This window comes from Falco rusticolus, chromosome W, assembly GCF_015220075.1.
Source record: "Falco rusticolus isolate bFalRus1 chromosome W, bFalRus1.pri, whole genome shotgun sequence".
Lineage (NCBI taxonomy): Eukaryota > Metazoa > Chordata > Aves > Falconiformes > Falconidae > Falco > Falco rusticolus.
In genome coordinates this window covers 5,922,304-5,949,857 of record NC_051209.1, presented here as the reverse complement: position 1 = coordinate 5,949,857, position 27,554 = coordinate 5,922,304, and the positions used below count along the sequence as shown (strand labels likewise).

The 27,554-nt window shown below is 40.6% G+C and overlaps 1 protein-coding gene across 1 annotated transcript; it reads right to left on the bottom strand.

Moving 5' to 3' along the window:
• LOC119140842 (copper-transporting ATPase 2-like) lies at positions 1-26,330 on the bottom strand. The gene is given in 24 exon segments (XM_037372478.1): positions 1-527; positions 2,004-2,106; positions 2,889-3,006; positions 3,114-3,314; positions 5,704-5,846; positions 7,152-7,229; positions 7,232-7,288; positions 8,656-8,854; positions 10,395-10,577; positions 12,033-12,227; positions 12,962-13,096; positions 13,309-13,463; positions 14,584-14,645; positions 14,647-14,697; positions 14,837-14,928; positions 15,113-15,279; positions 15,638-15,710; positions 16,275-16,449; positions 16,814-16,890; positions 18,331-18,492; positions 19,372-19,535; positions 20,687-20,923; positions 22,896-24,123; positions 26,280-26,330. Coding segments are annotated over 24 exon segments (4,356 nt in total). The 5' UTR covers positions 26,316-26,330; the 3' UTR covers positions 1-262.
• Positions 26,331-27,554: the final 1,224 nt, after the last annotated feature.

The following is a 27,554-nucleotide window of genomic DNA, read 5'->3' as shown; positions in this document are numbered from 1 at the left end:
ACAATTTTACATTATGTCACTAATTGCTGTGTGCAAAGGAGCCAGTTAATTATAAAGTCACAGATTCTTTCTGTGACTAGAAATAACTGGTGACCTGAAAAAAACCCCACAGTCCATACAACCCAACATTGAGCTGAGTTGCAATTGCTTTATGAGCTGAAGGAACGTTTTCACTTAGAGCCCTGAAACTCTTGATGAAGTGTCGGACCCTCCCACTGCTAGTGAGGAGGAATGTTTCCTCCAGTACTAAAAATACAGTGCTTCAGATGTACTGTTCTTCATCTCCTCCATTCATGAGCAATGACCACTTGTCCCCTTCCTCCTCAACAAAACCATTACATCTCAGTAGCCTGTCTGAAGTCAAGGAAGAGAGAGACACTTGGCTAATCTGATCCAAAGGAGCTGATCTAGATGAATCCCTCCTCCTATCATCCATTCCAATATGAACACTGATTTGGGAAGGAGTAAGTGGCTTCATGCGGCCTTGAGCTTGTGCTTCATAACTTTCTGTGTTTGGCTTCTTGTAACTAAGAGGAAAAAGAGAAAAGATGTTTGGAACTGATGTGCAGAAGTGTCTTTGGCATTAGAACAACTCTGAAACTTCTGATAACCTAAATGTTACCTGCACTTCAGACACAATGTTAATGACTGAGAGTACTGGTCCCATTGCACTAAGACATTTCAGTAGTAAAAGAGAAGGACTCTCAAAGCGACGTTCCTTAAGAAAAAATATGAGTTTGCTGAATTATGAATTATGAAAGGGTTCATAGCAGACAGTTGCTGGGGAATGGACTTGATGACCCATTCAATGTATTCTAGGTCAAAAAAAAACAGCAAGGGCAAGTTTGCATGGTCTTCTTCACATACATGTATTATCGTGTTCTTTGGAATCTGAAGTTCTATTCAGCTGATGTAAAGCTTCAAGAAAGATTACTGGCCTACAGGTTATACTGGAATACAGCTTCCATAAGTCTGAAGCCAAGTATGTTTTGGGGGGTTCTCAATATCTAACCATGATTGTGTCTGATACTTAATGTAATCAGCAGAAGATCAAAATGATTGGAGAATAAAGGAATCCCTTCTCAGAAATTTCTCATCCTTTGCATAACTACACACAGAAAGTTCTTAGGATGAAAATTCTATAGTGGTAGGGCTGATTCTGCAAACAAACATAAGCACATGTGTAGTTTTCATTCTAGATTGTGGTCTCACTGAGCATTTACAGGATCAGAAACATGATGCAGCAACAGATTTCCTATATTAGTTTATACTATACTGTACTACACTATACTATAAATTACACGACACTACAGAAGACCCCAGGTGCTGTAGGAACACATGAAGGTTTGGACTAATTTCAGACACTGTAAAGAGTCTTATTTTTGAAAGTTGTTTGCTCACAATGCTGTTAAAAACAGGCCCACTGTAACTGCATCCAAAAAGGGCACTCAAAAATCTAGCCTAAAGAAATTAATAAAATTAACGTCCCTTCCAACCCAAAGCATTCTGCGAGTCTATCAATTTGAAAAATCTTGCTACAGTTCAGAAACTGGTTCACTTCCAAAAAAATAGAGTAAGATACTTTATCTACAGTAAGGTGCAAAAGAATAAATACACTGCTGCTGTCTTTCTCTCTGGCTAAGTTAAATAGACAAAAAATAAAACCATGTACAAATCTAGATTTTGAATGATTTGTTCACTTGATATTCACAGCAAACCCAGTGTTGATCATTACCTCCCTTGGTACTGAATTACATCTCCAACACAGTGGCATCCAGTTACACTTTTAGCTGCTAGTTAAAGAATGCTCAGTACTGTCTTACTCCAGGTCTGTTCATGATAGTGACACATGTCTCTTTGGAGCCAAGGATTAGACAGAACAACGCTACATTAAAGGACTGTCAGGTACTTTTAGGTATACAAAGCCCAAAGTAACTTCTCACTTGAGTCCCAGCAGCAGAGCTACCTAAGGGTCCCCAGCTGATTAGTATAAGACAACTTGCCATTTCAGCTGCAGGGAAGACAGCACGACAGACACAGAAGAAGCTGCCATTGCAGCTGATCCCATCCAAGGCTGAAGCACAAGGCCAACAGGCATGAACACACCTAGCAAAAAAACATACGGGCATGAGCTAGAGCTGCCTGTCCCGATACAGACATTTCTGTCCCTGGACATTATAGAACAGACTGGCAGTTCTGCAACATGACCTGCGGAGATCTCCATAAACAGAGCTAGATTGATATATATTTACTTACTTATTTTAAAATGTCCCTTCTGTTGCAAGGGATGACCTTAGCACCAGTTCAGTTACAAGACTGCGGCCACAAGGTAAGACTGTTTGTCCCCTTCAGCTATTCTGCACATATGAAACAAAGCAAAAGCAACAGAAAGACAAGGCAATAGTCCAGGCAAAGGACAGAGAAGTTACTCATAAAGAAAGAATGCTTGAAGTAAGTTTTAAAGAGGAATCTGGAGCATGAGATGTCTGACAGAAACAGAGAATGCAAGAAGTAGAAGAGAAAATGTGTGATTCAGGGTGAATAAAAGAGGGAGCACCCAGAAGTCAGATAGTATCTCTGATTAGAGCTGGCTTTGAATATAAAGAAACTAATCCCCAAGTACCGCTATGAGAAATAAGAGCATGGTTTTAATTTCATTGCATGAGAACTTTTTCCTAAGAGTTTAAAATTTGGGAAACAAAGATTTTTTTTCTACAACATGAGAAACAAACAAAAAAAAGAACGTATTTATTCTGTCCTCCTCCTGCTAAGTTTCAACTACTCTATGAACCTCTATTTGGTTCCTTGAGCAGGAGATCCTGTAAGATGCACCACAGAACTCAACTGTGCTGCCGTCTTCAACAAGCTGAGCTCTGGCAGTCACATACCTGCTGCTATGGGTATTCCAAGCAGATTATAAATTAAGACAAGAATCAGATTTATCCGTATTCTTCAAACTGTTCTCTTTAATAAGTGAATACTGGCAACTACATCCAGCAAGTCATTCTGCAAGACAGAAGAGCATTGAAAGTTTTCCACATGCAGTCTTCAGAAAACAAACCAAAAAGAGGAGTGTCAGTGATAAGATAGGACAGGTCAAAACTAGTGCTCACTTGGATAAGAACATCTGCTGCTTCAATGGCAACATCGGTGCCCGTTCCAATTGCAATTCCATCATCGGCCCTGGCTAGTGCAGGGAAATCATTGACTCCATCACCAACCATTGCAACCTTCCTCCTCCCATTTTGGAGCTCCTGGACCTTTGCAACCTTGTGAGAAGGAAGAACCTCAGCAAAGACTTTTTTGATCCCAACCTATGTACAAAGAAAAAACATATCCAGTTGGTGATATGCTTCATGCTGAAAGGAAGAGCCATTTGCTATTCTGGGTGAAGGAGAAGCAAAGGAAGACCAACTAAACCAATTCCACTGGAGACAACACTTGCAATCTACACAGGAAGCTGAAAAGCAACATGTCTTTGGCATAAGAAAGGGACTGATTATAGCCCCTTCCATCTTTACTGCAGAGGTGTTGGCAAACCATGTTCTGTCATTAGCATCATGCCCCACATTGCTTCTACAGCTCTACTGCCCTGGCAATAAAGGTTTGATGATTAAAAGAGCCAGATTTCAGCTAATCATGCTGCTTGAAGCATGAAAAAAATTTTCAGTGAAACCACAGAATCACAGAATTTTTTAGGTTGGAAAAGACTTTGAGATCATCGAGTCCAGCCATTAACCCAGCACTGCCAAGTCCACCACTAAACCATGTCCCCAAGCACCACATCTACACATCTTTTAAATATGTCCAGGGATGGTGACTCAACCACTTCCCTGGGCAGCCTGTTCCAACACTTGACAACCCTTTCAGTGAAGAAATTTTCCCTAATAAACCTCCCCTTGTGCAACTTGAGACTGTTTCCTCTCATCCTATCATTTTTTACTTGGGAGAAGAGACCGACCCCCACCTCACTACACCCCCATTTCAGGCAGCTGTAGAAAGCAGTAAGGTCTGCCCTGAGCCTCCTCCTCTCCAGGCTGAACAGCCCCAGTTCCCTCAGCTGCTCCTCATCAGACTTGTGCTCCAGACCCTTCACCAGCTCCGTGGCCCGTCTCTGGACACGCTCCAGCACCTCAGTGTCTGTCTTGCAGTGAGGGGCCCAAAACTGAGCACAGGATTCGAGGTGCAGCCTCACCAGTGCCCAGTACAGGGGGACACTCACTGCCCTTGTCCTGCTGGCCACACTGTTCCTGTTACAAGCCAGGATGCTGCTGGCCTTCTTGGCTGCCTGGGCACACTGCTGGCTCATGTCCAGCTGGCTGTCGACCAGCACCCCCAGGTCCTTTTCCACCAGGCAGCTTCCCAGCCACTCTGCCCCAAGCCTGTAGTGCTGTGTGGGGTTGTTGTGATGCAAGTGCAGGACCTGGCACTGAGCCTTGTTGAACCTCATACAACTGGCCCATCAGACCATCCGTCCACCCTGCCCAGATCCCTCTGTGGAGCCTTCCTGCTCTCAAGCAGATAATGCAACACAGGAACCCCATATGATCAGGCAGTTGCAGTAGGGGAAACACAGAAATGCCAAGTATGTCCAAGTCTCAAGGAGACTATGAAGATCAAGCAGATGGCTGCCTAAACACTTCTACCCATCCACATCTCAACTTATAAGGAGTTGTTACCAATGGCTTTAGCACTGGTGGTGTACAGAAGAGGGCTGGCATAATGCTCCTGGTTTGGCTGCCTCAGCAGGCAGAGATCAGCTTTTCACTACACAAGGTAGGAGCTCTCTTTTAACCTTTGAAAAAGTAACATTTTAAAAAGTTTTTAGGACTGGCTTACTATTTTTCCATTGGAAAGAAAGTAAGTGCCAAAAATTCAATGAAAATATAGGTTGGCACAGACTAAGCTTGTTGGAAAACTTCACCTGAGTGCCTGGAACCATAAATAAAAGCTTGTTTCTGAAAGACTTCTCTTAACAAAGTTGAGTAGGAAAGCACTTTACCACAATTGAACACAAAAGTGAAAGTGTGAAACAAAATAGAAGGATTAAAGCATCACACTGATTTAAAAAACAGACCTCACAACATGCGAGAACATGCATACCACAGTGCTGGCTGAGTTAGCTGTGTGGTGAGATATCTGAGGAAAGCGAGGTAGCACACAGTAGATTAGAAGCAGATTGATGCAAAAGGGAAAGAGAAAAATTAAGGTGGAGAGAATAGAAATGTAGCAAGGTGGAGTGAGATTTTGGCTTTGCCTTTCAAGCAACATTTATAGTTTGAGATCAAGGAAATCTCATGTAAACCCAACATCTTTTAGACTGCTATGCTTCTTAACAATTCTTACTGTTATTACTGTTGCCCTTAATGACAAATCCCCACTTACCTTGTTGGGAACAGGACTGGACCTTAAAGCAAATTTCCTTCATCACTAACCAAACATGACTGCCCTTCAGTGAAGGAAAGCAGGAGGCTTCAGTTCAGCAACAGATTAATTACTGCAAGAACCTCTGTATCTCTGAAGAAGTACTGACTGCTTGTCTTCAGTGGGATCTTGAGGCAGCCACTGGCCTCAATCCAAGAAAAGCTAATCTTCATTTAATGCATTCAGTGAAACTCTGATTTCCTGCCCCAAATTCACTGCAGTAAGCAGAGTTTTAGAACATCATAATGTATTTTTTAAAAAATGTAAAGAAGCAGATACCTGAGTAGCAATGGCTTTTGCAGTTTTTCTGTTGTCCCCGGTTATCAGCACCACATCTATTCCCATGTTTTTCAGCGTGTGCACAGCAAGGGCTGCCTCCTGCTTGACAGTGTCTGCTATTGCAATCATTCCACACAAAACGCCTACACAAAGAAATGTCCTCTGTTAGAGAGAGCTGTGGGAGGCAGAAAGGCAGTGAGAGAACAGGACTTCCTTCCATCACATCATGTGCCCACATTCTGGGCAAAATTGACACTCATAAACCTGAACAACTGTCTACAGTTTTCTAAGTTATGGTCTCTTACACACACACACACACAAACTTTTCACACTTATCTGCTTCAGATCAAACAACAAACACCTTTGATGTTTAGGGACCAGGAGGAAGGGGAGGAAGGTAGCTTTTACACATGCCTGACTTCTAGCTTTTATGGTACAGACAAATACAATAGCGGGCTAGAGAAAGTTTGGATAATTGTGTCCAGGTCACATGTTGAAGCCATTCCTCCAGAAGGAAGTATATAAAGTATCTGGAATTATGTCTCCTAATCTTTCAGGGTTGGATCTCTATTACAATTAATTACTTCCATACAAAAGTGTTGCAGCTGCCTTCCAACATAGTGACTCAAAGGTGCATCCACATGTCTTTCATGTGACTTACAAAAATCTCACATTGGTTTACCATTGCATGTTACCTTTTCAAAGGACTTAGGTAGGTTTCGTACCCCTGCATCTCTATCTGCTATCATTAACAGTGATAGGAACACCAGTTGTACATCAAAGCCCTTACTTTCATGTTAAGAGCATTCAGTACTACTGGACTGATGATGGAGCCCAGGCCAAGGCATGCAAATGCCTCTCAAAATTGCTCTCTAGGAGCACCAAGTATATTTATTCAGTAATTGAACCAGAGACCTCACTTCAAGACCACAAATGCACTGGTAATATATCACCATTACAGCAGTTTCTCATGTTGAGGTATTGTCTGGGATCTTTTTCTGTATGTACAGCACAGAACAGAACCCCTTTGGCAAAACTCTTTTAGTCAAATCTATACTTTAATGATCTAATGAATCATCATGTTTATTCATTAAATGTTTTGAAGTCAGTGATGCAATAGGTTGGCCTCTGATCCTTACGTGATGTAAAATCAGGATGGACTAGCTGCACTAGCACTGCTTTTCTGAGCAACAGACCTAGACAACAGGAAGTCCAGAAATAAATAGTTAAATTTAAAACTGCCCAACAAAATCTTATGAACAGTGTTCTGAGGTGAAGGCTTCTTTCAAGAACACCTTGATACTTTGCAGTTCACAAGCAGTTCTGCACTAAAAGATCAGTAGTTTCTTGACACTAAGTCACTGATCAATTGCTCCAGAGTTTCTTTTTAAGTTCCATGGTTGGATCAACTGACAATTTCTTAAGTCACTCCAAAGAACAGCAGTTACCATCTATAGCCACTAGTATGGCAGTCTGTCCTTTCGTTTCATGGTCTGTCATTGCATCATTCACGTCATTTGCAATATGCGTCGCATCCACTCACGATTTCCAATCAACACCGAGTATGTATGAGAAGCTGATGGACCTTTGTGCACAGACATAAAGAAAAATGAGCAACTCAAAAATAGTGAACACAAGCCAGAAGTGTTTGAGGAGGACAATGTCTGGCTGCATTAGCTATAGAAAGTTATTCTGAAGATGTTTTCCTAAAATTTTTTTGTGTATGTGTGTTCCAGACTGGCAATGCTCACACCAAGACACAAACAGAATTAGTCTTGTTGATGTGCTGCTGTCATGGCCAAACACAAACGCATAGGCACTACCTGAAGACAGCCTCATAAAACTTTTCTCCTTCAAGACTCAGTCTGTGCCTGTTTATGCACAGAACTGCATCATGAACTAACATACTTAATGGAAGTATCTGCCTGTATTTGCCTTTGCTAGTTGACATTGTTTTTCTGAATAAATGCAGTATGCACATTTCATAAATGCCATGCTGCTTTGTTCTCACAACTAATGACTTCTTTCACATATAAAGGCTATTTCTGGTAAGAAAAAAGTAGTTTTGTTCTAACAAAGAATGAAACAGTTTGTAAAGCACCTCATTATATATTCAATCCAACTTCACAAGAGCTGTATGAAGCAAATGAGAAAAATATTACATTAACACCATTCACAAATGGCACAGTTGTGATGATTAAAGTTCTTATTTTATTTAATTCTTCTAATAGCTTTCTCAAAAAGGTCAGGAGAGCCACAGCCTTCTGAAGAGAACTGATAAGCTTCTTAAGGATGGCTTTAAATACTTTTTCTTTCTCTCCTACACTACAAAAGAGCAAAGTGGCTTCCACAGACCCTGAAACAAAAACAAATGTATTGGCCTAATCAAAAACATCAGGCACTGAAACTTGGTTTGCAGATGTAACATGCTTTATTGTGCATCTGCTGAATAGGTTTTATTTTTGATTAAGTGCCTTGAGAGATATATGAACAGAAAACAAGAGGTCCAAGTTAATAGGGAACTAAAGGGTAGGATATAAGAAGTTGCAGTAAGACAACATATGTTAAAGGTAACTGCTCTAAATGGGGAGATAATGCTAATTGGCAAACTTTGCTCTCTGCTGGACCATTCTTCTACACAAAAAGAACATTGCTGTGTATGCCTTATTGTCTATGTATTGTAAGGACTTTCTGAGTACCCATCACAGTAGCATTTAAATTGTTATTTAGATTTCTGAATTGCAGAGAGATCAAGAGTCTCAAGAATAGGGGAAACAGAGAGCTTCCATTTTTGTTAAGGCACATTTTTGTCCACCATGTTCTTTGCCTCCTCCTGCCATATATTCACCTTTCTGTTGTTCCTAGTCTGGTAGGATTGTTTTACAGGGGTCAGGACTGTTGATTCATTAGCTCTCACATTGTGACTGGCGGTCACTTCAGGGGCAGACATACCATGTGATTCCGAGAGCGTGATCAGCACGTTATCTCCCAGAGGAGCACTGCTGTCCCTGCTCCTGTTAGCGTCCAGCTTACTGAGACCCTCCTCAGCCATGCCCAGGACAGCCTCAACACCTCCAACTTTGCAGCTGATGCCACAGCCTGGGACTGCCTGGAAGTCGGTGCAGTATCCCAGGCTCTGAGTGCCAAGCTCCTGTGGACATAACCAGAGTCCATCATCAGTCTGTGCTGCCCACATGGGGTATAAATATTAGATAACTCCTGCTGAAAAGAGGCTTCATTCCTCTCCTTGACAATGACCGACTGACTGAAAAGCAGCATGGAGTATCAGTAGCACAGAACTAAAAATAAGGATGTTCTGGACATGCTGTGGTTTAGACTCCTAGAAAGGGACAGCCATACAGATCACAGCCCTAGCACCAGAAAACCATAAAGGACAGCTATTCATGGCAGTTCAAGAACAAAGCAGTTACATTAGTGGTTCATGGCCTCAGCCAAGACTAGGAACTAAAGAGAAATACTGTACGATAAGCCATACAGCTTCTGAAAAGATGCAAATCCTAACTAACCTCACAGACAACTGGCTGTGGGGGATCAGACCATTTATATATATATATGTAAAAGTATAGTGAAAAGCTGTATCTAATTCCTGGAGTGATCTGGCTGGATGATAAGGAAACTGGGTCTTTCTGTTGAATTAGAAAGAGAAGCCAGTGAGTACCTTCAAGATGAGAAAAGGGATTACCAGGACCCTGAGTTACAAAAAGAGTGGAGAAAATAATAATTTATAAACAAGTTATTCTGGGTTGTCTTTGGAAGTTGGAATTACATGTACCTTTCAGTAACCTTATTACAATACAGGGATGATAAGGCACGTGGTAAGAATATTAGCAGACAGTATAGCATTGCAATTAATATAAGCCAGATCCAGTAATAAGAAGTGCATGGGATGACTACAGCAGTGTACTAAGACAAATCTGAAACCAGAAAATGTAAAATACGACAAAGGCAACTGAGTCATTACCCATACTCTCTTTTTACTTCTACATTTATATGTTAGCTTCTAAATTTTACCACTGAAAGATCTACCACTAATAAATTTGATATATTCTTGCCAATGAATTTTTCCATGAATCAATTAATTACTAGTCTTAGCAGAAATAAATTGTTTATTTAAACCACGCTTCCTATTTTGGTTACTATTTGTGCTTTCATTCTTCCTGAAACACTTGAGGAACACATGCAACACATAAATGACCTTTGAGCATTTGCAAAATTTGCAACAATTTGAGTGATCTATTAATTCATTTGTGAAACTCACAAATATCACGGTTTAAAGCTTTTTGACTAATCTATTCAGATAAGCAAATGACTAATAGAAGAGACTAGAGTCAGGTAACATGAAATGTCACCACACACATTTGCTTCACAATGCTATTTGAAGCATAAGTATCCCTCCTGCACATATTCCACAAACCTGAATTTTCCCACTAGTTCAGGAAAAACTTTTTAGTATCTTGCTTGAGAACTCCACAGCATTACCAGAAAAGCAAAGGTTAGAATATGCCTTCTGGTATTGTCCAGACTAAGATGCACAATCATAAAATCTCCCAGCTTTCCAGCCTATTATTTTTCAGGCAGGCCTGTCCCTCAGGGACTTGCTTTTTTTCTGCAACATTGCTACATTTGCACAGATCCCTTCAGGTCTCAGATGAAACAGGAAGGCTAAGTACCTCTTTGCAGTATTTAGTGACTGCCACTCCTAAGGGATGCTCGCTGCTGGCTTCTGCAGTGCCAACCACTGCTAGTACCTTCTTCAGAGAGAGCACAGCCATGTCTCCCAGCAAAAGCACTCTCATGACTTTAGGAACTCCACAGGTGATGGTCCCAGTTTTATCAAACATCACAGTCTTGATCTGCAAGAAATAAACCAGTGCTACTGCCTAAGCCAGAGCTACTGCCTAAGCCCTGCAAGCATAGGGAGGCACATAAATACAGGCAAGACCTTAGTAACAAGGTGACTATATCCACACCAAGACATAATAAACCTACAAAAGTAGAGATTCCTGTATGTACTTTGAACTGTCTGTAGAGCAGGTGATTTCACCTGCTTTCACCATCCCGTACCTATATCAGGATCTCAGACAACAGAGTCATTGCAGGACTTGTACTGTCCTTTGTGTATGTATTCACATGCAGGACTCACGTAATGGCACTTCAATCACTTTTACCACAAGGGATATGATGCAAGGATGGCTTTTACAAATGCTGTTCTGAACAATTAACAATAGCACTGAAGAAAGAGGACTCAGGAAGTTATTTGGTGATAGAGCAGGTAGGAAGAGTACAAGAAGCTGCAACAGGTTCCAGAAAAAACAATCTAACCAAAACCAGCCTCATGTTATTCACCAGAATCTTCAATCACTTGTTAGCCAGCACAAAGGGTCTTGAGGAATCGGGAATGAACCAGAAAACACACCCCCACATACACTGAAACCCAAACCAAGTCAATTCTAATCCTAAAATACACAGCACAGAGAAACACAAGAACCAAAAAAAATTAATAAAGTAGGCACTATTTCCATTCCCAGCTCTTCCAACCCATCGACCTTGCAGAATCCAACAGGTCACCTCATTTTCCAAGCCCTGACGCTAGCCTCACTTAAATTCAAAAGGTAGAAAGTTCTGACACTAATTAGTAGTAACTTTTTGGTTTTTGCAGAGCCTTGGAAAAAGTTCTGGTTTATGCTTTATAATGTACAGTAAGAACAAGAATTACCAGTCTGATTAATTTATTCTTACCACTCTTTTCACTTGAAAGGTTCTGCGTATGTCTAATCCAGTCTACCATAGCATGGTTTAAACTCATATTCTTTTCACTGGCTGTGAATATGTCAAACCTGTTCCTTCTTAGATTTCCTCCTTCTCTTTTCATCTCTTTTCTGTCTTTGAAGGGCTTTTTCTGCCTCCCTCCCATCTTTTTTCTATACACTAAACTAACTTCAAATCTTTCTGTTTTTCTCTTACATACTACATTTTAAGCTACGGATCATGAACATTTCACAACATTCCTCTGAAGAAAGAAGGAAAACACTGGATTATTGGGCTTTTTTGCAGAAAAGGTAATGAAAGCACAAAAGTCAGAAACCTCTGAGGTCATGCAGAAAATTAGCAGTCTCACTCAACACTTTGCTGTGACTATGAAGAAAGAAGGTCAGATTTGTCTTCTTTACCTAATGAGCAGCAAACAACAGAAAAAAACCCAAACAACATCCTGCAGTCTTTCTCTCCACCAGCATGACTTTCTGGGAAATTATATATCATGTAGCAACAGCTGGGTAAGCTACCAAAGTACAGAATAAACTATTAACCTTGTGTGCCATTTCCAGGGGTTTTCCACCTTTGATGAGAATACCATTCTGCACAGCAACTCCTGTGCCCACCATCACAGCTGTGGGGGTAGCCAAGACTAAAGAACAGGGGCATGCAATGCTCAGCACAGTGATTGAGGTTTGAAATGCAAATCTCAGTATTAGTTTAGCTTTTGAAACGTGTTTGTTCTGATTCTGCAAGAAAAGGGAAGGGGGAAAAAAAAGAAAGAAAGAGATGGATGATTGCTAATAGAAGATAACACAGATGTACAATCAACCATAGCCATTTCAAAAAACATTTACCTGGAAACCTCCCGTATAGGAAAGCAATCTATTATTGTTACTGTAATGGTAGAGAAAGGTCAATGTTATGAATTGTTTATGGCAGTATTTTCTGGATTTTTTCCTGCTCAGGCACACATATACTTGACTCTGCTCTCAGGCTGCCAGATGACGATATAACTTGTTGACATTTCCTTCATAGCTTAGCAAGGGAGAACCCTACTCCCAGGCACACAGATCCCCACAGCTGCTGAGCACAGCAAATACACATCCTGAAGATAATAGAAGCTCATCTTCTTTCTAAAGCCAAAATCACTATCTGCCATCAGGAACAAGGATGTCCAGAAATATTTCAGCCATGATAGGAATGGTTCAGCTCCTTGCCATGCAGCTATAGATTATTTTTAGTCCAGAAAGACTGCCAATAATTTGTTTGTAGAAAACCCATTCAGAACTAAGGGGTAAATGCAAAGGTATATTTATACCTGCAGATAGATTTTAATTAGTGTAATTATCTGCTCTGTGTAGAAAACACCACATTGTACAAAAGTATTTGCCAGGTTGCAACATCAAACCCACAGATGGTATGTTAATTACACTGGAAGGTATCCTAACACCAAAATCCAGCTCTTAATGAAATTACTTACAGGAAAATATTTTTTAATAACATCAAAATTTATAAAACCAATTGTGATCCACACTAGCAATGTCACTGTTGAAATGATGATGATAAATAGAACAAAATATCCACTAAACTTATCTGCCAGTTGCTGGATGGGTGCCTATAAAAAAGAAAAACAGGTATTTTCATGTTTATGATCAAAACACATAAATATGCAGAGTTCATTAAAATATCTAATAGTCTTAATCTGATTCTTTTTAGAAGTCTGGAAAAAAACACAGTTTCCTGAACAAGTAAATATATCAAAATATAGACTCTTTTCCTTATTTAATCAAAATATGGGACTAAGGTTTTCTTTTCTATTATTTTTACCTTTGACATTTGAGCTTCTTCCACCAATTTCACAATTTGTGCCAGGGTGGTATTGTTACCAACATGGGTTGCGTTAACAAGAACTGAGCCATGTGCATTTATAGAACCAGCAATCACTGTGCTCCCAGGCTTTTTAGTGACTGGCATAGCTTCCCCTAGAAAGAAAAGGTAAGAATAAATGAGCCAATACCCCTAATAACAGTGAACATAGTCCATTAGCACACAGCTCATTTTTTTGGTAGCAAAATCAGTATGCTAACTTGAAATGCTAACCCGTATGCACGACCAGAAATCACATATTGTGTATCTCTGTCTAGTGAAGACATATGTAAGTGGTCTCGTACTTCTACAAACATCTTCCTAGGTTTAGTTTCAAAGCAAATGCTGTTTTCTTGATCCTAACTCTCCAGTATGCCATCCCTCAAAAGGGCCAGGAGCAAACTGGTTGTAAAAGCAGCTTCTAGGAATTTCTCCAATTAACACTTTGCATAGCCTTTGGAGTTTGAACAATTTATTTCCACCACCCTCAGTTTTCAAAGACTAGAGAAGTTGTCTCTGTGGCAAAGCTCCTGTTCTCATGCTGCCTCTCCAAAAACACTAGCTCAACAAAATCTTTATTTTCTCTCTTTTTAGAGTTAGTGATAGTGACTGGTTCTCTTAAGCTAAGGGCGTCCCTGTTTCCCAAGCAAAGTAAATACATAACTAAAACAAGTATGCCAATGCCAATGTAAAGTTTTTATATCCTTTACCTTATTTCTGAGAATTGCATGATGCAGGAAATTCTTATTATATTTACAAAATTAATTGAAAATATCAGAAGCTGTGAAAAAGTCTCGTGACCCTTAATGAGCATCAAGTTGTGAGGCTCTCTTTCCCTCTCCTTGCTCACTGGGAGATCGCTGTCAGAAGCCCTGTTTGGTGCCCATGCATATACACCCAACATCTCAACAATATTTCCCCATTGCCCTTTAGATATTATTTCTGAGAAGGTACCATCTCCACAAATACATTCCAGGGGAAACTCCCACCAGATCTCCAGAATAAACTCTATCCATCCCATCAGTACATTAGTGAAGGTGACCAAACTGAGCAGAAATTCTTCAGCATTTTAGGGTGTGTGCAGCTGCAGGATTTGGATTCAAGCTCAAGAAGGCTAGGCACAGAATCCATTAAGGTGGGAGTTTATTCAGACTGCAGCTTTTGGGTTGGGTCTGCCCTCTTCCCTTGTAAGAAAGAGTTCTAGAAAATGTCACTTCTTTGTGTAAGGGAAGTTACCAGTAATAAGAGACTCATCTGCCATAGAGCTGCCTTCAATGACCTTTCCATCTACTGGGAACAACCTTTACGATATCACCCCTTTGAACCAGTTCAACAGCTACCTGCTCCTCACTGCAAAAGACACAAGTAGAACAGACACATTGTTTACACCGGTAGCTTCAAAAGAATAACCAAGCTTTCACATTAACTGTAACAAGCCTAGTCTGTGCATTCAGGCAGGCTGAAGGGGTTTTTGTTCATAAATATATACCTGGTGATAGAGTGGTCAGGTCCAAGAGTCACCACAGTGGCTTCTGTGGCTTGTAGAGATATAAGTTTAGCAAGAGCTTCTGAGGTCTTACTCTAAGAAACAGAGAAGAGTGTGTAAGATATATTGAGATAGATAAATGCTGATGTCCACTTAACCCAATGAACTAAATGACCTTCTATAATATAGGCTACATCATAAACGTCTGACTCAAAATTCCTCTGAATAGTTCTATTCTACTTTCATCACAAATACACAATTAGTGTGAAGATGTGTTACCTTTGCTATGTGTTCCAGCCATCTCCCAAGGGCAATGAACACGAACAGCGTCGGAGGAGTGTCAAAGAAAGTGACAGGGCTTTTCTCTGCCTTTTCAATTATCGCTAACACCAGGATCACACACGAATACACATAAGCAATCGTCGTGGCCAGTACGATGAGCACATCTGTTGCGACAGAGGGAAGACACAGTCACTCAATATGAGTGATCAGCAGACTTCGTTTATTGTCCCTTACAGTCACCTTTTATGCCTTGTTATAATTAGCTCATACATATTACAAAAGTTAAGCTCATTATTGGTTAGTTGCCTAAATACCAAGCCCGCCCCTAGTTTCTCTTCTGTAGTTATCTGTTCCCACCTGCAACATTCTTTTCCCACCGCAATCTTCCTGTTATTGTGTAACAAGAACAGCCAAGGACAGTGTATTTTTGCTTTACTTCAGATAAGCTGAGAGCGATGTGCATTTTTGTCCAGCCAGCTGGACTATGTCTATGTGAACTTTTTCAGCTAGCCAGTTATCCACACACATCCATATTGGCTGTCTTGTGCTTCAGAGATTTGTAAGCTTGTACATAAAAATACCATCCACCAAGAAACTGTTGATGTAAGCATGGACAGACGCACATTAAGATTACAGCAGTGAAAGCAGAGAGTACATGATGCCGCCTATAGCAGAATTATAAGCATGTAGTATATAAGGGAAAGCATTGCTGTCCCATGCAAGTTTTATATTGCTATAACTTCAGTTGACTGGTCTACTAGGAGGCTGACTCCATTGTCATCCTCTCACTTGCCCTTCCCCATTCTCAAAACAACTCTGCCAGCTAAATATCATCCTTTTCCTCAGCAATGAAAAGTAAACAAGGCACAGAAGTTGAAAAGATTTGCCTATGCTACCCAATTAGTTTGCAGCTGATCAGGTATTTCTTCATTTTAACACTACCTTCCCCACTTGGAAAACTACCTGATGCAGCTTTGGCAGGAATAAGTCCTGTGAGCAATTACAGAATGGAAAACCTGCAGAAAAACGTCACTTTATTCTGTGTAGGTGGTACAGACAAGAGAGCAAGCCTAATCCACTAAACCTTTCCGGTCTTTTCTCTTTATCACATGTTTTTACAGAACAGAAAGCAAACCCCTAGGAAGTACTGTGGACATACCTGAACAAACGTGCACAGGACAAAGAAGAGAAGATTTAAAATAGATAATCCAGGAATGAGATTCTGTTCCAGCACCATAGACCCATGGTGCTCCCCATTGGGTATTAGCATATAAATCATTAGGATTAAGACAGGGATACCAAAGAGTAGGCTGCACAAGAAAGACTTCCTCCACCTGAAAAGTAGAAGCTGTAAATCCCCAACTGTCATACACCCAGCAGTACCCAGGCCAAACAGTGTGCTCACAGTGTACAGCTTGAGCTATTAGTACTGTACACACAGCTTTGGGATATTTTGGAAAGATACAACATTTGGGGACAGTTTCTGTGTCTCCTACGTGTTTAACTGTATAGACTTCTATCAGTTGAAAACTGAAACTAATGAGAGTAATAAAAGTACTTGAATCAAATGGCAAATTGTAAAATTGAATATACTTTACACAGGATAAGCTAAATTATCTGGGAAGAGTGAGGGGCAAGATGAGTTAAAACAGATGATCTATACATGTTCATTAGTGAGAGAGAAACAGAAATACTTACTGCTGTATTTCCTTTTTATGATCCAGGTTATGTGCATTTGGAACTCTTCTAGCCACAGAAGCATGAAAGCTAATTTCCTTTTTATTGAAAGGGGAGGGAAGATGAGTTAGTTTGGATTAAATTAACAAGATTACTTATACTTAAATTACACTACTTCTATAAGAAATGTCAGAAAAGGACAGTGTTGCATATTTAATAAATGCTAACTTCTTATTTTAGATTCTGCCAACATGAGAGGATATTTCAGACAGTACTCAAAATGTGGACTGCAAAGGATTTCTGCTATGTATACATGGACACAATGTATAGATGCAGTAAGTGTCCCAGGACACTGGCTGCTGCCCTCCTCCTCAAGGAAAATTAATGCCCCTTCATCTCCACTGGAATAAGTATGAGAGATGGGAAATACCACAAGGGAAAGTAAAAACATACAAGCCACTGGGCTAGTCAACCTTGCAAGCATCTCCTTAACACTACAGGTGAGTAGATACACCTGAAGCTGAAAATCAAAATTACTAGAATCAGTTTAAACCTGTAAAACAACAAACCACAGTGCAAAGCATCCCAGAAACAAATACAAGTAGCAAGCCAGTTTTGACAGATGCTTCAGTGAGTTACTGCGCCAGAACAAGGCCCCCACCAAAAGTCAAAAGCCACAAAAAACCCAAAGCACACTTGCAAGCACAATACATTTAAACTGTACCTGCATCACGAGATGCTCCTGTGGCAAAATACACTTTACGGAAATACTCTGCCAGCCTGAACAGTGTACTAGTTAACACGTTAATCACTACTGCTGCATCAATTCTGTGGTCTAGGAGCTTTTTTTCTGAGTAAATACTCTAGAACACGAAAGGCAAACAGTCTCTGCTGTCCTCCTGACCACTCACTGCATGCGCCTCATAGAGTAAGTTCTCTTCCCTTCTGGTGGGGCAGAGAAGCAAAAAGTTTTGTTCACACCCAGGCTATGATAATGGCAGATTTTATGATCTGTGTGGTTACTGGTAAGCCAGGATGGTTTTCTTTTAGTGGCTGTACCACAAGCTTTCAGTTTAAAAAGTTCTTATTTGAATTGATGTGGGAATAAATGCCAGCATATACAGAGATGTGTAATACTTGTGGTATGAGCTGTTGCAAAACTTCTTTTACAACCTCTTTCACTGGCAAGAGAAAGTGGTAATTTATTTTCTGAAGTATCAACACTTCACTGAAATGACTGGAAATCAGAGACACATGATTCTACACAGAACTGCAAGGAATTAATATATGACACTTTTATCAGATATAAATAAAAAAAGTTTCTTTTTTGTAGTTTTTAGGGTGTGGTTTTAAAGTAACAACCTGGGAGACTATGCACTACTGTGGAGTATAACAGCTTCACCACAAGAGCATAAAAATATATGGCAATAACTATGGCATCTGCAAAAGTCAGTGAGAGCTCTCAAATACCAGCTCCTTTATTTCCTTTTTAACTTCACCTTAGAACTGTTCATACATAAAAATTTTCTAAAGCCTACCTCAATAATTTTTATAATATCTCGAGGTCCAGTAATTTCAGGATCAAACTGGATGTGAGCTTTGCAAGTAGCAAGTGCAACTGAGGTGTAGAATATGCCATTTGTTCTCATGAGTTTGGATTCAATATTGTGAACACAAGAAGCACAAGTCATCCCTGTAATCTAAAGAAAAGACAAATTTAGGTACAGTTAGCAGTCCCCCACATTCACCCAATATTTGTGGATGAATTTTAGACAAGGCTTCCCACTGTCACAAAGGTGCTAATGACTGTTCAGGCTCTTCTGGTACTGACCCACGGCCTCAGCATCAAGATTTTATAGAGCTGTCTTAAATGAAACAAAGCTGAGAACATAACTGTCCACTTTAATTAAAAAATTCTGTAACCAGCAGTTATAGTCACAGCTATATATTTGTATAGCAGCACTTGTACATTGTATTAAGTGTAATGGTATAGCTAATACAGTTCTATCAACAGCTATATTAACATTGCCAAACTCAATCTCTGCATGTATGACTTCATCTCACTTAAATTTTCCTGTGGCTTCAGTAAGTAGGTTCTCACTTTCTGATCTATTAGTACAGCTGCAGACTGTTGTTATCTGACTTGTAGTGGGTATATCAGAGAACAAAAATAGATTTGTGAAGAATCTGTCCTTCATATAAAAAAATTATTAATTTTACCCAAAGTTCTCAGACCTCTGTACAAAGCCCCAGGCATTATCAACACACATTTGGTGATATGTTCTCAGTTGCTCAGAGTCTGTACTGTTGACTGAAGTCACAGAAAAGTTCTGTTTCATTTCTTCTTGCTAAGTCTATTATATATGTACAAATATCAGGTTTTATTTCACTGCCTTTGGACAGGTTCTTCTAAGATGAATTGATTTTGTCTTTTCAGCTATTAAGAAAAAATAGTGTCACCAGCCAGAACTGACTTGCTGAAGCCGCAACTACTTAAACAAAAGCATTTGCAAGTAAACTACTCTTCCAGGCTTGACTTTTCCAAAACCAACATGTAATTTCAAAACCACATGACTTACAAGAAGCTCCACACTCCCTTCTGTTTCTGCATGATGTTCTATGACAGTAGCTTCAAAACCCAAATTCTGGATCAGCTGTGCTATTTCAAGAGGCTGTATGAATTCTGGCTTGTATTTTACCTCTGCTTTACCTGCCATCAGTGCTATCAACACTGAAATAATTCCTGCAGTGTCAATAATAAAAAATATTAGATAATGCAGCTCCTTTGAGGGTAAGAAAAATAAAATATCACAAATGATTGCCAATGAGGGCTGGAACAACTTAGAGATGTTATAAACCTAATAATTTCCCTCTGCCTCCTTCTAGCGTTGTTCCCTAGTCCCAACTGCAAAGGTTTTACCGAGATCCAGCCACACTGCAGTTCCCTTCAGCAATGAAAGGAACTGCAACAGTTACACGTGGAAGGAGGTGAGTTTTGCTACGCTCTAATGAAAATAAATGGATGTTCAGAAGCAATCTTTGCACTCATTGATGCAAGCTCTACCCTGGACTCTGTAAGTTTGGAAAGCCCTAAACAACCCACACCCACTCCCACCCCAGCACCATGTTAGGCCTTTTTATTCTCTTGGTTTTCCCTTTGTTTTGTTTGGGGTTTTTTTGGTTTTTTTAAATAAATAAACACACATAAATTTAGAATTGGAAAAGCAAAACAAAAATCACAGGCAAAAAAATTGTTCTTCAGTGCTAATGGTTTCTTGGATTTTGTAATCAAGGCAGTAAAACCATCACTGGGGCACTGGGAGTGCAGTAATTGATAAGCAAGACCCTCCAAAGGCATGCCTGCACAAATTAAATAAGACTCATCTGTTCATCTTCTATATGGCCAGAGGAAAGGCAGCTCCAGCCTGCAGACTTCTAACCTAATCAGCTTTGCTGTGCCTAAGCTAATATAATTATCCAGGAACTGGAGCCACACATTTGTTTGTAACTGCTTGTGCAAATGTGCCCTGAAGTGCAAGTTTCACATCACACGTGTCAGAGCTCTCAACAGATCTGGAAGAGATGGATTGCTCTATAAAGCAATAAGGCTCTGAAAACTAAATAAGAAACATTTCTCTGTTCTTGCCTTGAGCCTTATTTGAAATTTTTATCACATTACAACTTACTGTTACAATACAAGTATGTCCCCTGGGTTTGTCTACCAGTGCAGTAGGATAGTTAAACAATGATATAGTTACATTAGCACTAAAAAAGAGCATTAAGTCTATTTAACTTCCAGATGTTGTACCATCCCCTCTTCCATTAATCACATAGAATACCTTTTCCATCCCATAGTCTCTTATAGACTCATTATAGGAATCTCAAATTTATTACCATTTTCTTTCTGCAAGTTTCTTTCAATGGTAGACACGCATGATGCACAGGTCATGCCTGTGATTTGTAAAAAACACTTTTCCGCTCTCGCTCCACTGGGCTGGTTTGGCACATCGAGGTGAGGAATGTCTGGAAGACCAGCTGACCCACAGCCGTGGCGAGGAGGTTCTGGAGCTTGAGGCTGCATGGCAGCATTGCTGGTGTCAGGCCGGTGCCTATGTTCTCCAGCGGCGGTATCTTGAATAAATGCACAATACACCGAACAAACACTGTTTACAGTGTGATTGGATGAGGCAAAACTACAAACAGGTCACATTTATCAGTCATGCAAAGTCTCTTAGTTATTTGAGAGGTGACATGGTAATCTCGGTGTCTTCATGGAAATAATATAGATTGTTACTATGCATATAACAATATACACTCACCAGTACCACTTGCATGACCATTTAACTCTACAGAACTAGTTTTCCACTTTCAGATGGCAAATGATTCCCTCCGATTTCAATGCCTAGACCTGACAGCTACCTCCACTTGATAAAGATACATCGGTATCTATAGGGTCCTTGTCCAGCATAGAGAAGGCAGTCCAGTCATACTCATTCTGCCCCTGTTGTCGTCTATGCAGGACTCATAGCACTTCATCTCAGACAAAGAAAAGGACAAGTTTCTCAACAGTTTTCTCTTTATGGCCCAATATTTACACTGCAAGTACTGCAAAATGAATAGTGGAAGGATCTGCAGCACTCAGAAGACCTCCACACATGCAGGCCAGTTGCAATAATTTTTGTTCTTACCAGATACTGTACAGACACACAACAGCTCCAGCTGCATTCACAACCTGCCTCCTTTGGGCAGAGGTGTTGCAGAATGGCTGTGTGATCACGGCCATGACTCCCTTAAAGATCTTTGTGAAACAAAGTTAGCGTAAGTTAGCTGAAGCAGGCCTTGCAGCTATGCTGAGGCATGCTGATAAGGAAGCTGAGAAAAACACTGACCTTGTGCCTAATGTTGTAAATAACTTTGAGGAATTCACGTAGACAAGAGAGGAAAAAAAAAAATGTAGCTAGCTATCCGCAGAAACCGCAAGTAGGAGGATGTATGAAAATGTAACCCTTTAGAGCTTAGCCAATCAGCAGATGACTAGTAGGCATAATTAACTGGAACTGTATATAAGACATAATTGCGCCGTAATAAATTGAAGCTTGCTTTATCACTCATATTGAGTTTGCCCGCTTGACTTCCCTCGCCGTCAACACAGAGGTTTGTGTAGAGGAGCAAGAGTTGCTTCTGAACACGTTAAACACAGGGGGTGCCCTCCTTTTCCACAGATGAATTGGAAGGTCTTCCACCAACAAATTATAAACAAAAAAAAAAATCATAATTAACCACCACATATGGTCTCCTCCTCATTTGTAGTATAAAAGATTCAGAGGGATTGGGCCCATGAGAAAAGTGAATAGGATGTGGGCTATTGCCATCAACCTAATTTGTTGCAGGTAAACTACATCAGTATCTCAAAGCAAATGAGTTGAAGCAGATAAATGTTGCCACATTTGAAATTCACTGGAGAGGAGGTTGTGCACCATAGCAACTTCTTAAACATTGAGCACATGTACAAAATGTACAAACTGTGCTGCAGCTGATATGTAAAAGCACCTGCTCCCACCAAAGAGTACCTGCATCTTGCCACTCACCTTGCTTAAAATAAGGCTTAGTAAAGTAGGGCTAGTAAAAATAAAGAAATAAAGGTCAAAGGATTAGGACACTAAAAAGAGATTTTAACTAGGTAAGAAGAGGTTTAAAATGAAAGAGATTTCATTAAGTTTGTCATGGGTTTAGTATTCTAGAACATAAATGAAAACATTTGGTTTGATAGATCTACTTACAGCAGCCTGTAGACATAGGAGGAAACCTACTTCAGTGGGTAAGGGGATCAGCTATTTGAAAGACCTTGTACCAACTTCCAAACCTTTTGGCTTCATAACATAACTCAACTCTTCCACCCACTAGTGCAGTTATTAAGGGCTGAAATAAGGTGCTCCACATCTGAAATCTCTCTCCCTTGCTAAGTGAGATCAGATCAGGACAGTTCCTTAGAAAAGACAGTGCCAATGGGATGTTTCGAGAGTTTCTCTCGAGAACAGAGTCTCAATAAGGTGTTGCATGGCCCAACCTGGCACACTACCCACAAAACTAAAAACACTGTTACCTGTCAGCACAGAAGCATCAAACCCCATGTCTTCTATGGCAGCTCTTAACTCTTCTCCATTAGTGACAGCTGGATCATAATGTATGGTCCCAGTTCTGCCAGCTAGAGAAACTGCTATATGTTGCACTCCTTGTCTCTGTGATATGATCCCTTCAATAGACTGTACACAAGAATTGCAGGTCATGCCATCAATCCTGATAACAGCTGTGCATGTCGTGTCTTGCAGTGGCTCTCTGAAGAGATCGCATAGGAAAGCGGATGATGGAGATTCTCCTTTATTTGCTTCTGAACCATTAAGGAGGCATACTTTAAAGTTTCCAGGTGGAAGGGATTCAATAGCTTGCTGCAAAGCTGACAGGGTAATCAAATTTGGGCTATACTGTATCACAGCACGTTTATGTTCCAAAGATACTTGAATACTTTGTATGCCAGGAAGATCTGATATATTTCCTTCAATGTTTCTGACACAGGACTTGCAGTGCATGCCTTCTATTCGTACAGCCACCGTAGCTGTGCTACTCATCTCAGCGACCGAGGGATCCACCCCATCACACCCAAGACTTCCTGGTGTCTCCTTGGGGTTTGCATTCTGCAAGCGCTCAAGATCGAGGACACACAGCTTCAAAGGAGCTGATTTACTTTTAACAGTGCAGGCATACCCCAGGTTACTGATATGGCTCTTGAGGTCATCAGGTTGTATGATGTAAGGATAGTAAACAATAACTGCTTCCTGGTTACCAAGTGACACCTTGATTTTTGCCACACCGTGCAATTTCCTAATCTTTCCTTCAATGTTGGTGACACAGGACTGGCATGTCATGCCTTCTACCCGAAGCTTAACTACTGCTTTTCTCAAGCATGACAAATTTACGGTCGCTGTTGTCAACCTCTCTTCTGCTATGTTGGCATCAAAGCCCATATCCTGAATTTCCTGGCAAATCTGTTCAGAACTTATTTCTGACTGCAGATACTTTATTACAGCATTGTTCTGTTCAAGGGAGACTTTAATACTCACAATGTCCTTCACCTTAGAAATTTGGCCTTCTATTGACTGCACACACGATTGGCAAGTCATTCCCACAATGTTGATTGTCACAGTGTGTTCTTGGGAAGATGACGAGGGCACAGGTTCAAAGCTTTCCTCATAGCCCATGTTGTCAAAAGCAAAATTGTGTTTCATTGTAGGCTCCAGCTCACAGCCAGGAGGAGAATCAGTGTTGGACAAAGCCTAGGGAGCAAAAGGAAAAATAAAAATAAAATGTGTGTAACTTTAGCCCTGCTTTTAGAGGGCAATATTCTGCATGTGCTTTCAAGCACACGCTAGAAGTGCTCTCAAGTCAGCCTATACTGCCAAAACGCTTCACAACATTAACTTACACTTTGAATATATTAACAGTGAGCTTTGCTCACAATGATGAATCAGGCCTCTGCCACTTCTCTTGAGCAGCAATTTAAAAAATATTCACTAGGGATGTAAAAGCAAACTTGTCTCAATATTCACACACCAATCCAATCATTGAAAACTTGAGCTCTCTGCAGCCACGGGGCACTTTCACCATGCAGCCCACGCCCTGCTCTTCAGAGCACACTGGCACAAAGGATCACAGCAGAGTGTGCTGAACGCTTCTTCACAAATGTCAGAAGCTGGCTTAGCTTGGCCAACCTGCTACTGCTCAGAAGGAGCTCAAATCAAACCAAACCAAACCAAACAAAAAACCTCACAGAAAACAGAATCAAGAATTTCCCAGGAGCCTGAAACAAGCTGGCAGAGGGAGGAGCAGTTGCACGATATCTGAAGAGCTATACACATGCACACAAAGGCCTGGGCTGTCTGCCTATATATAGGTAAAACATTTAAGTTAAAATCTATATCTGATAAAGATTTTAAAAGACACAAAACTATATGCAGATGCTTCCACTCTGGTTTAGTTTCATCTGCCTCCTTGTGAGGCACCTAAGAAAGACCATATATTGAGCTACAAGAACTCACTGGTTTGATCCAACACTGATTTTCAGGATGTAATGGCCAATACTGAAGCAGATTGGCCAGAAGTGGACTATCTGACTCTCAGCCAAATCACAGGCTCCACAGTACTGAGACTCTACAGTTTAATGCACTGAAGTCAATTGAAAATGAAATATTAAAAAAAAATATATACTGATAATGGCAATGCTTCTCACCGAACAGGTGACTGGAGCACAGACTCCAAAGATTGCCAAAGGACATTGCTGGTCCCAAGTGATATGGAGGACTGAGAAGGGGAGGGACAAGTCCCAGACTGTCAGAGAACATCAAAATTCATGTCCATGACTTAAGGCAGCTCTAACTACTAAACATCTAGATGCAAGCTACTACAACGAATCTATTCTCTCACCTGTAATGCTGTGGGCTCTCCAGCATTCAGTAAAGCACCTGATGCTGGGCATTACTGCAGGAAGGGGCTGGAGAAGGGGCACTAGATCAGGCTCAGTACCACAAATCTTGTTCCTACCACCGACAAGAAAACTCCCTCCTTGGTACCACAGCATGAATGAGAAGCATTTAGGGTGCTTATTAACACTGTACTGCATCCAGTTCATTTGATGCAGTATTCAAAATTCATTAACTTGATTTTGTTTCACACTTAGACAGCTTGGGAATAATGAGGGCTGGGGTCATGACCAAAACAGCAAAAATTTAACATGAAAAATTTGCTTTCAGCCTTCTCCATATTTTATTTATTAGAACAGGAGAAGGAATGAGCAACTTTAACTCTTCAGCATTCCAGTGCAGCCCCTCACTATCCTGACCACGAGCTCTCCCCCCTGCCCCCTCCCCCTCCTCTTCGCCTCAAGGCTATGCTCCAGAGATGCTGGTGAAGAAGAGTCATGGGAACATTTTAGCCCCACAGGTCTGGCAGCACCGGGGGTACATACCTCTCTCCTTGCACTTCCCTTACCAGAAGTTACTAAAATCCCCAACACACATGGCATAGCTAGCCCCTCCTTCCAAAACAAAGCATATACAGTTAATTGGACCTCCCTGCAAAAGTGGTTCCCTGTTTAACCACACACAAAGATGACCACATGCTTATTTCCTCTTATTTGTGCCTTCCCACAGTTTAAAATAACAATATGGCCTTGTATATGGAAAAGAAGCCCATCTGAAGATGTGTAGTCTCTCACCCACTGCATTTCAAATGCTGCTGAAACTCAGAGTTGCATTTATTGTAATGTCTACCTTGAGAAATGTTATATAAACATTGTCCCTGTCTCCTCTTCCCTATCTCCCATCCCCAGTGCCCCAAGGACACTCTGCTCTCAGGGGCCAGCTCTTCTTATCACAAACACCCAGTAAAGCAAAAATCTGCATGCAAGTTACAGGAGCTCAGCTTGTTCATTTACTTTGGCTCCTACAACAAAGGCATTTGCCTTCTGCATCCTTTGGTGAAACGGTGAGAGATGAGTGAGACAAACATCCTCCACTCTGCTGCTCCCCTCCACCGCGTTTTCTGTCAGCCACTTGTAGATGAAACCCAGGAACCATCACTGGCCTTATGTCCTCCACCGTGTTCCCTCCACCCCCACGCTCACCAACCACCTCAGTTTTCCTCTATATATAATAATACAAAAGCATTAAAGAGTATTTCTGGTCCTCCAGTCTTTTGAAAAACATAAAAGCAATGACTGATTTTACTATTTCAATGCATTGTAAGCCACAAAAACATAAAAACTTGGCTGCCACTTTATATTTTGGATAAAAAGCTATACCAACATTCAGAAGAATTGGCAAAAATATTTTGCTTGTTACTTGACAAAGCCTTATGTTTATGCTCTGTAGGAGAAAAATGTTAGCACACATTTTAAATGACAAGTTAAAAATAGAGAGGGGACATGGATTAAAAAAAAATAAAAGGCTTATTTCCCTTTTAAAAAAACACAACCAAAAAAAATTGAAGAAGCTTCTCCCAAAAAAACCTTTAGTATTGTTTAACAGCTTCCAAAAAATACAGAAGAGGCACAAATACATCTATGTGTGCATTTGCAAGAAGGGGTGTTTCTACACTACATCAGAGGAAAACAGCAGGTTCACATAAGGACACAAAGACAAGGCACACAGAAATGTGCCCGAAGTTTGCCTCAGGCACATGCTAGGTCTCAGAAGAGGGTTTCCTGATACCAGCTAACACCCACACATAAAATGGCACCTATGGGCTGTAAAGTAATTCAGAGACACCATCTGCAAGAGGATCAGAGAAGCAATCACCTTCAAAAGTGCCAAAAAAAGGTACCTGGGATTCCCAGGCATTGCTCCTCCTGCTTGTTTCTGCCAAGAGGGAAATCCCAATCAAATAATGAAAATGCTTTTGATTCTACATCCCTATGGAACTGTGAAGGAACTGGCTACAGTAACCAGCCATTTTATTTCTCACACCAAATGAGACCTGCTTACTTTTAAAGGCAAGTGTACACCAAGTCTGTTTGCTCTACCAGTCTCGTGCATATTTTTGCAGACACTATGTAAAAAATACGTAAATAATGAAAACATGAAATGATGACAATTCTTTCTCTCCCTTGTTCTGCACACAAAAGTTGCAACTGAAAATGCACAGCCGAGCAAGCCTCTAGTCTGAAAACTAAGAATCCCTACAGAAAGCAGTGTTATAAAGCTCATTTAAA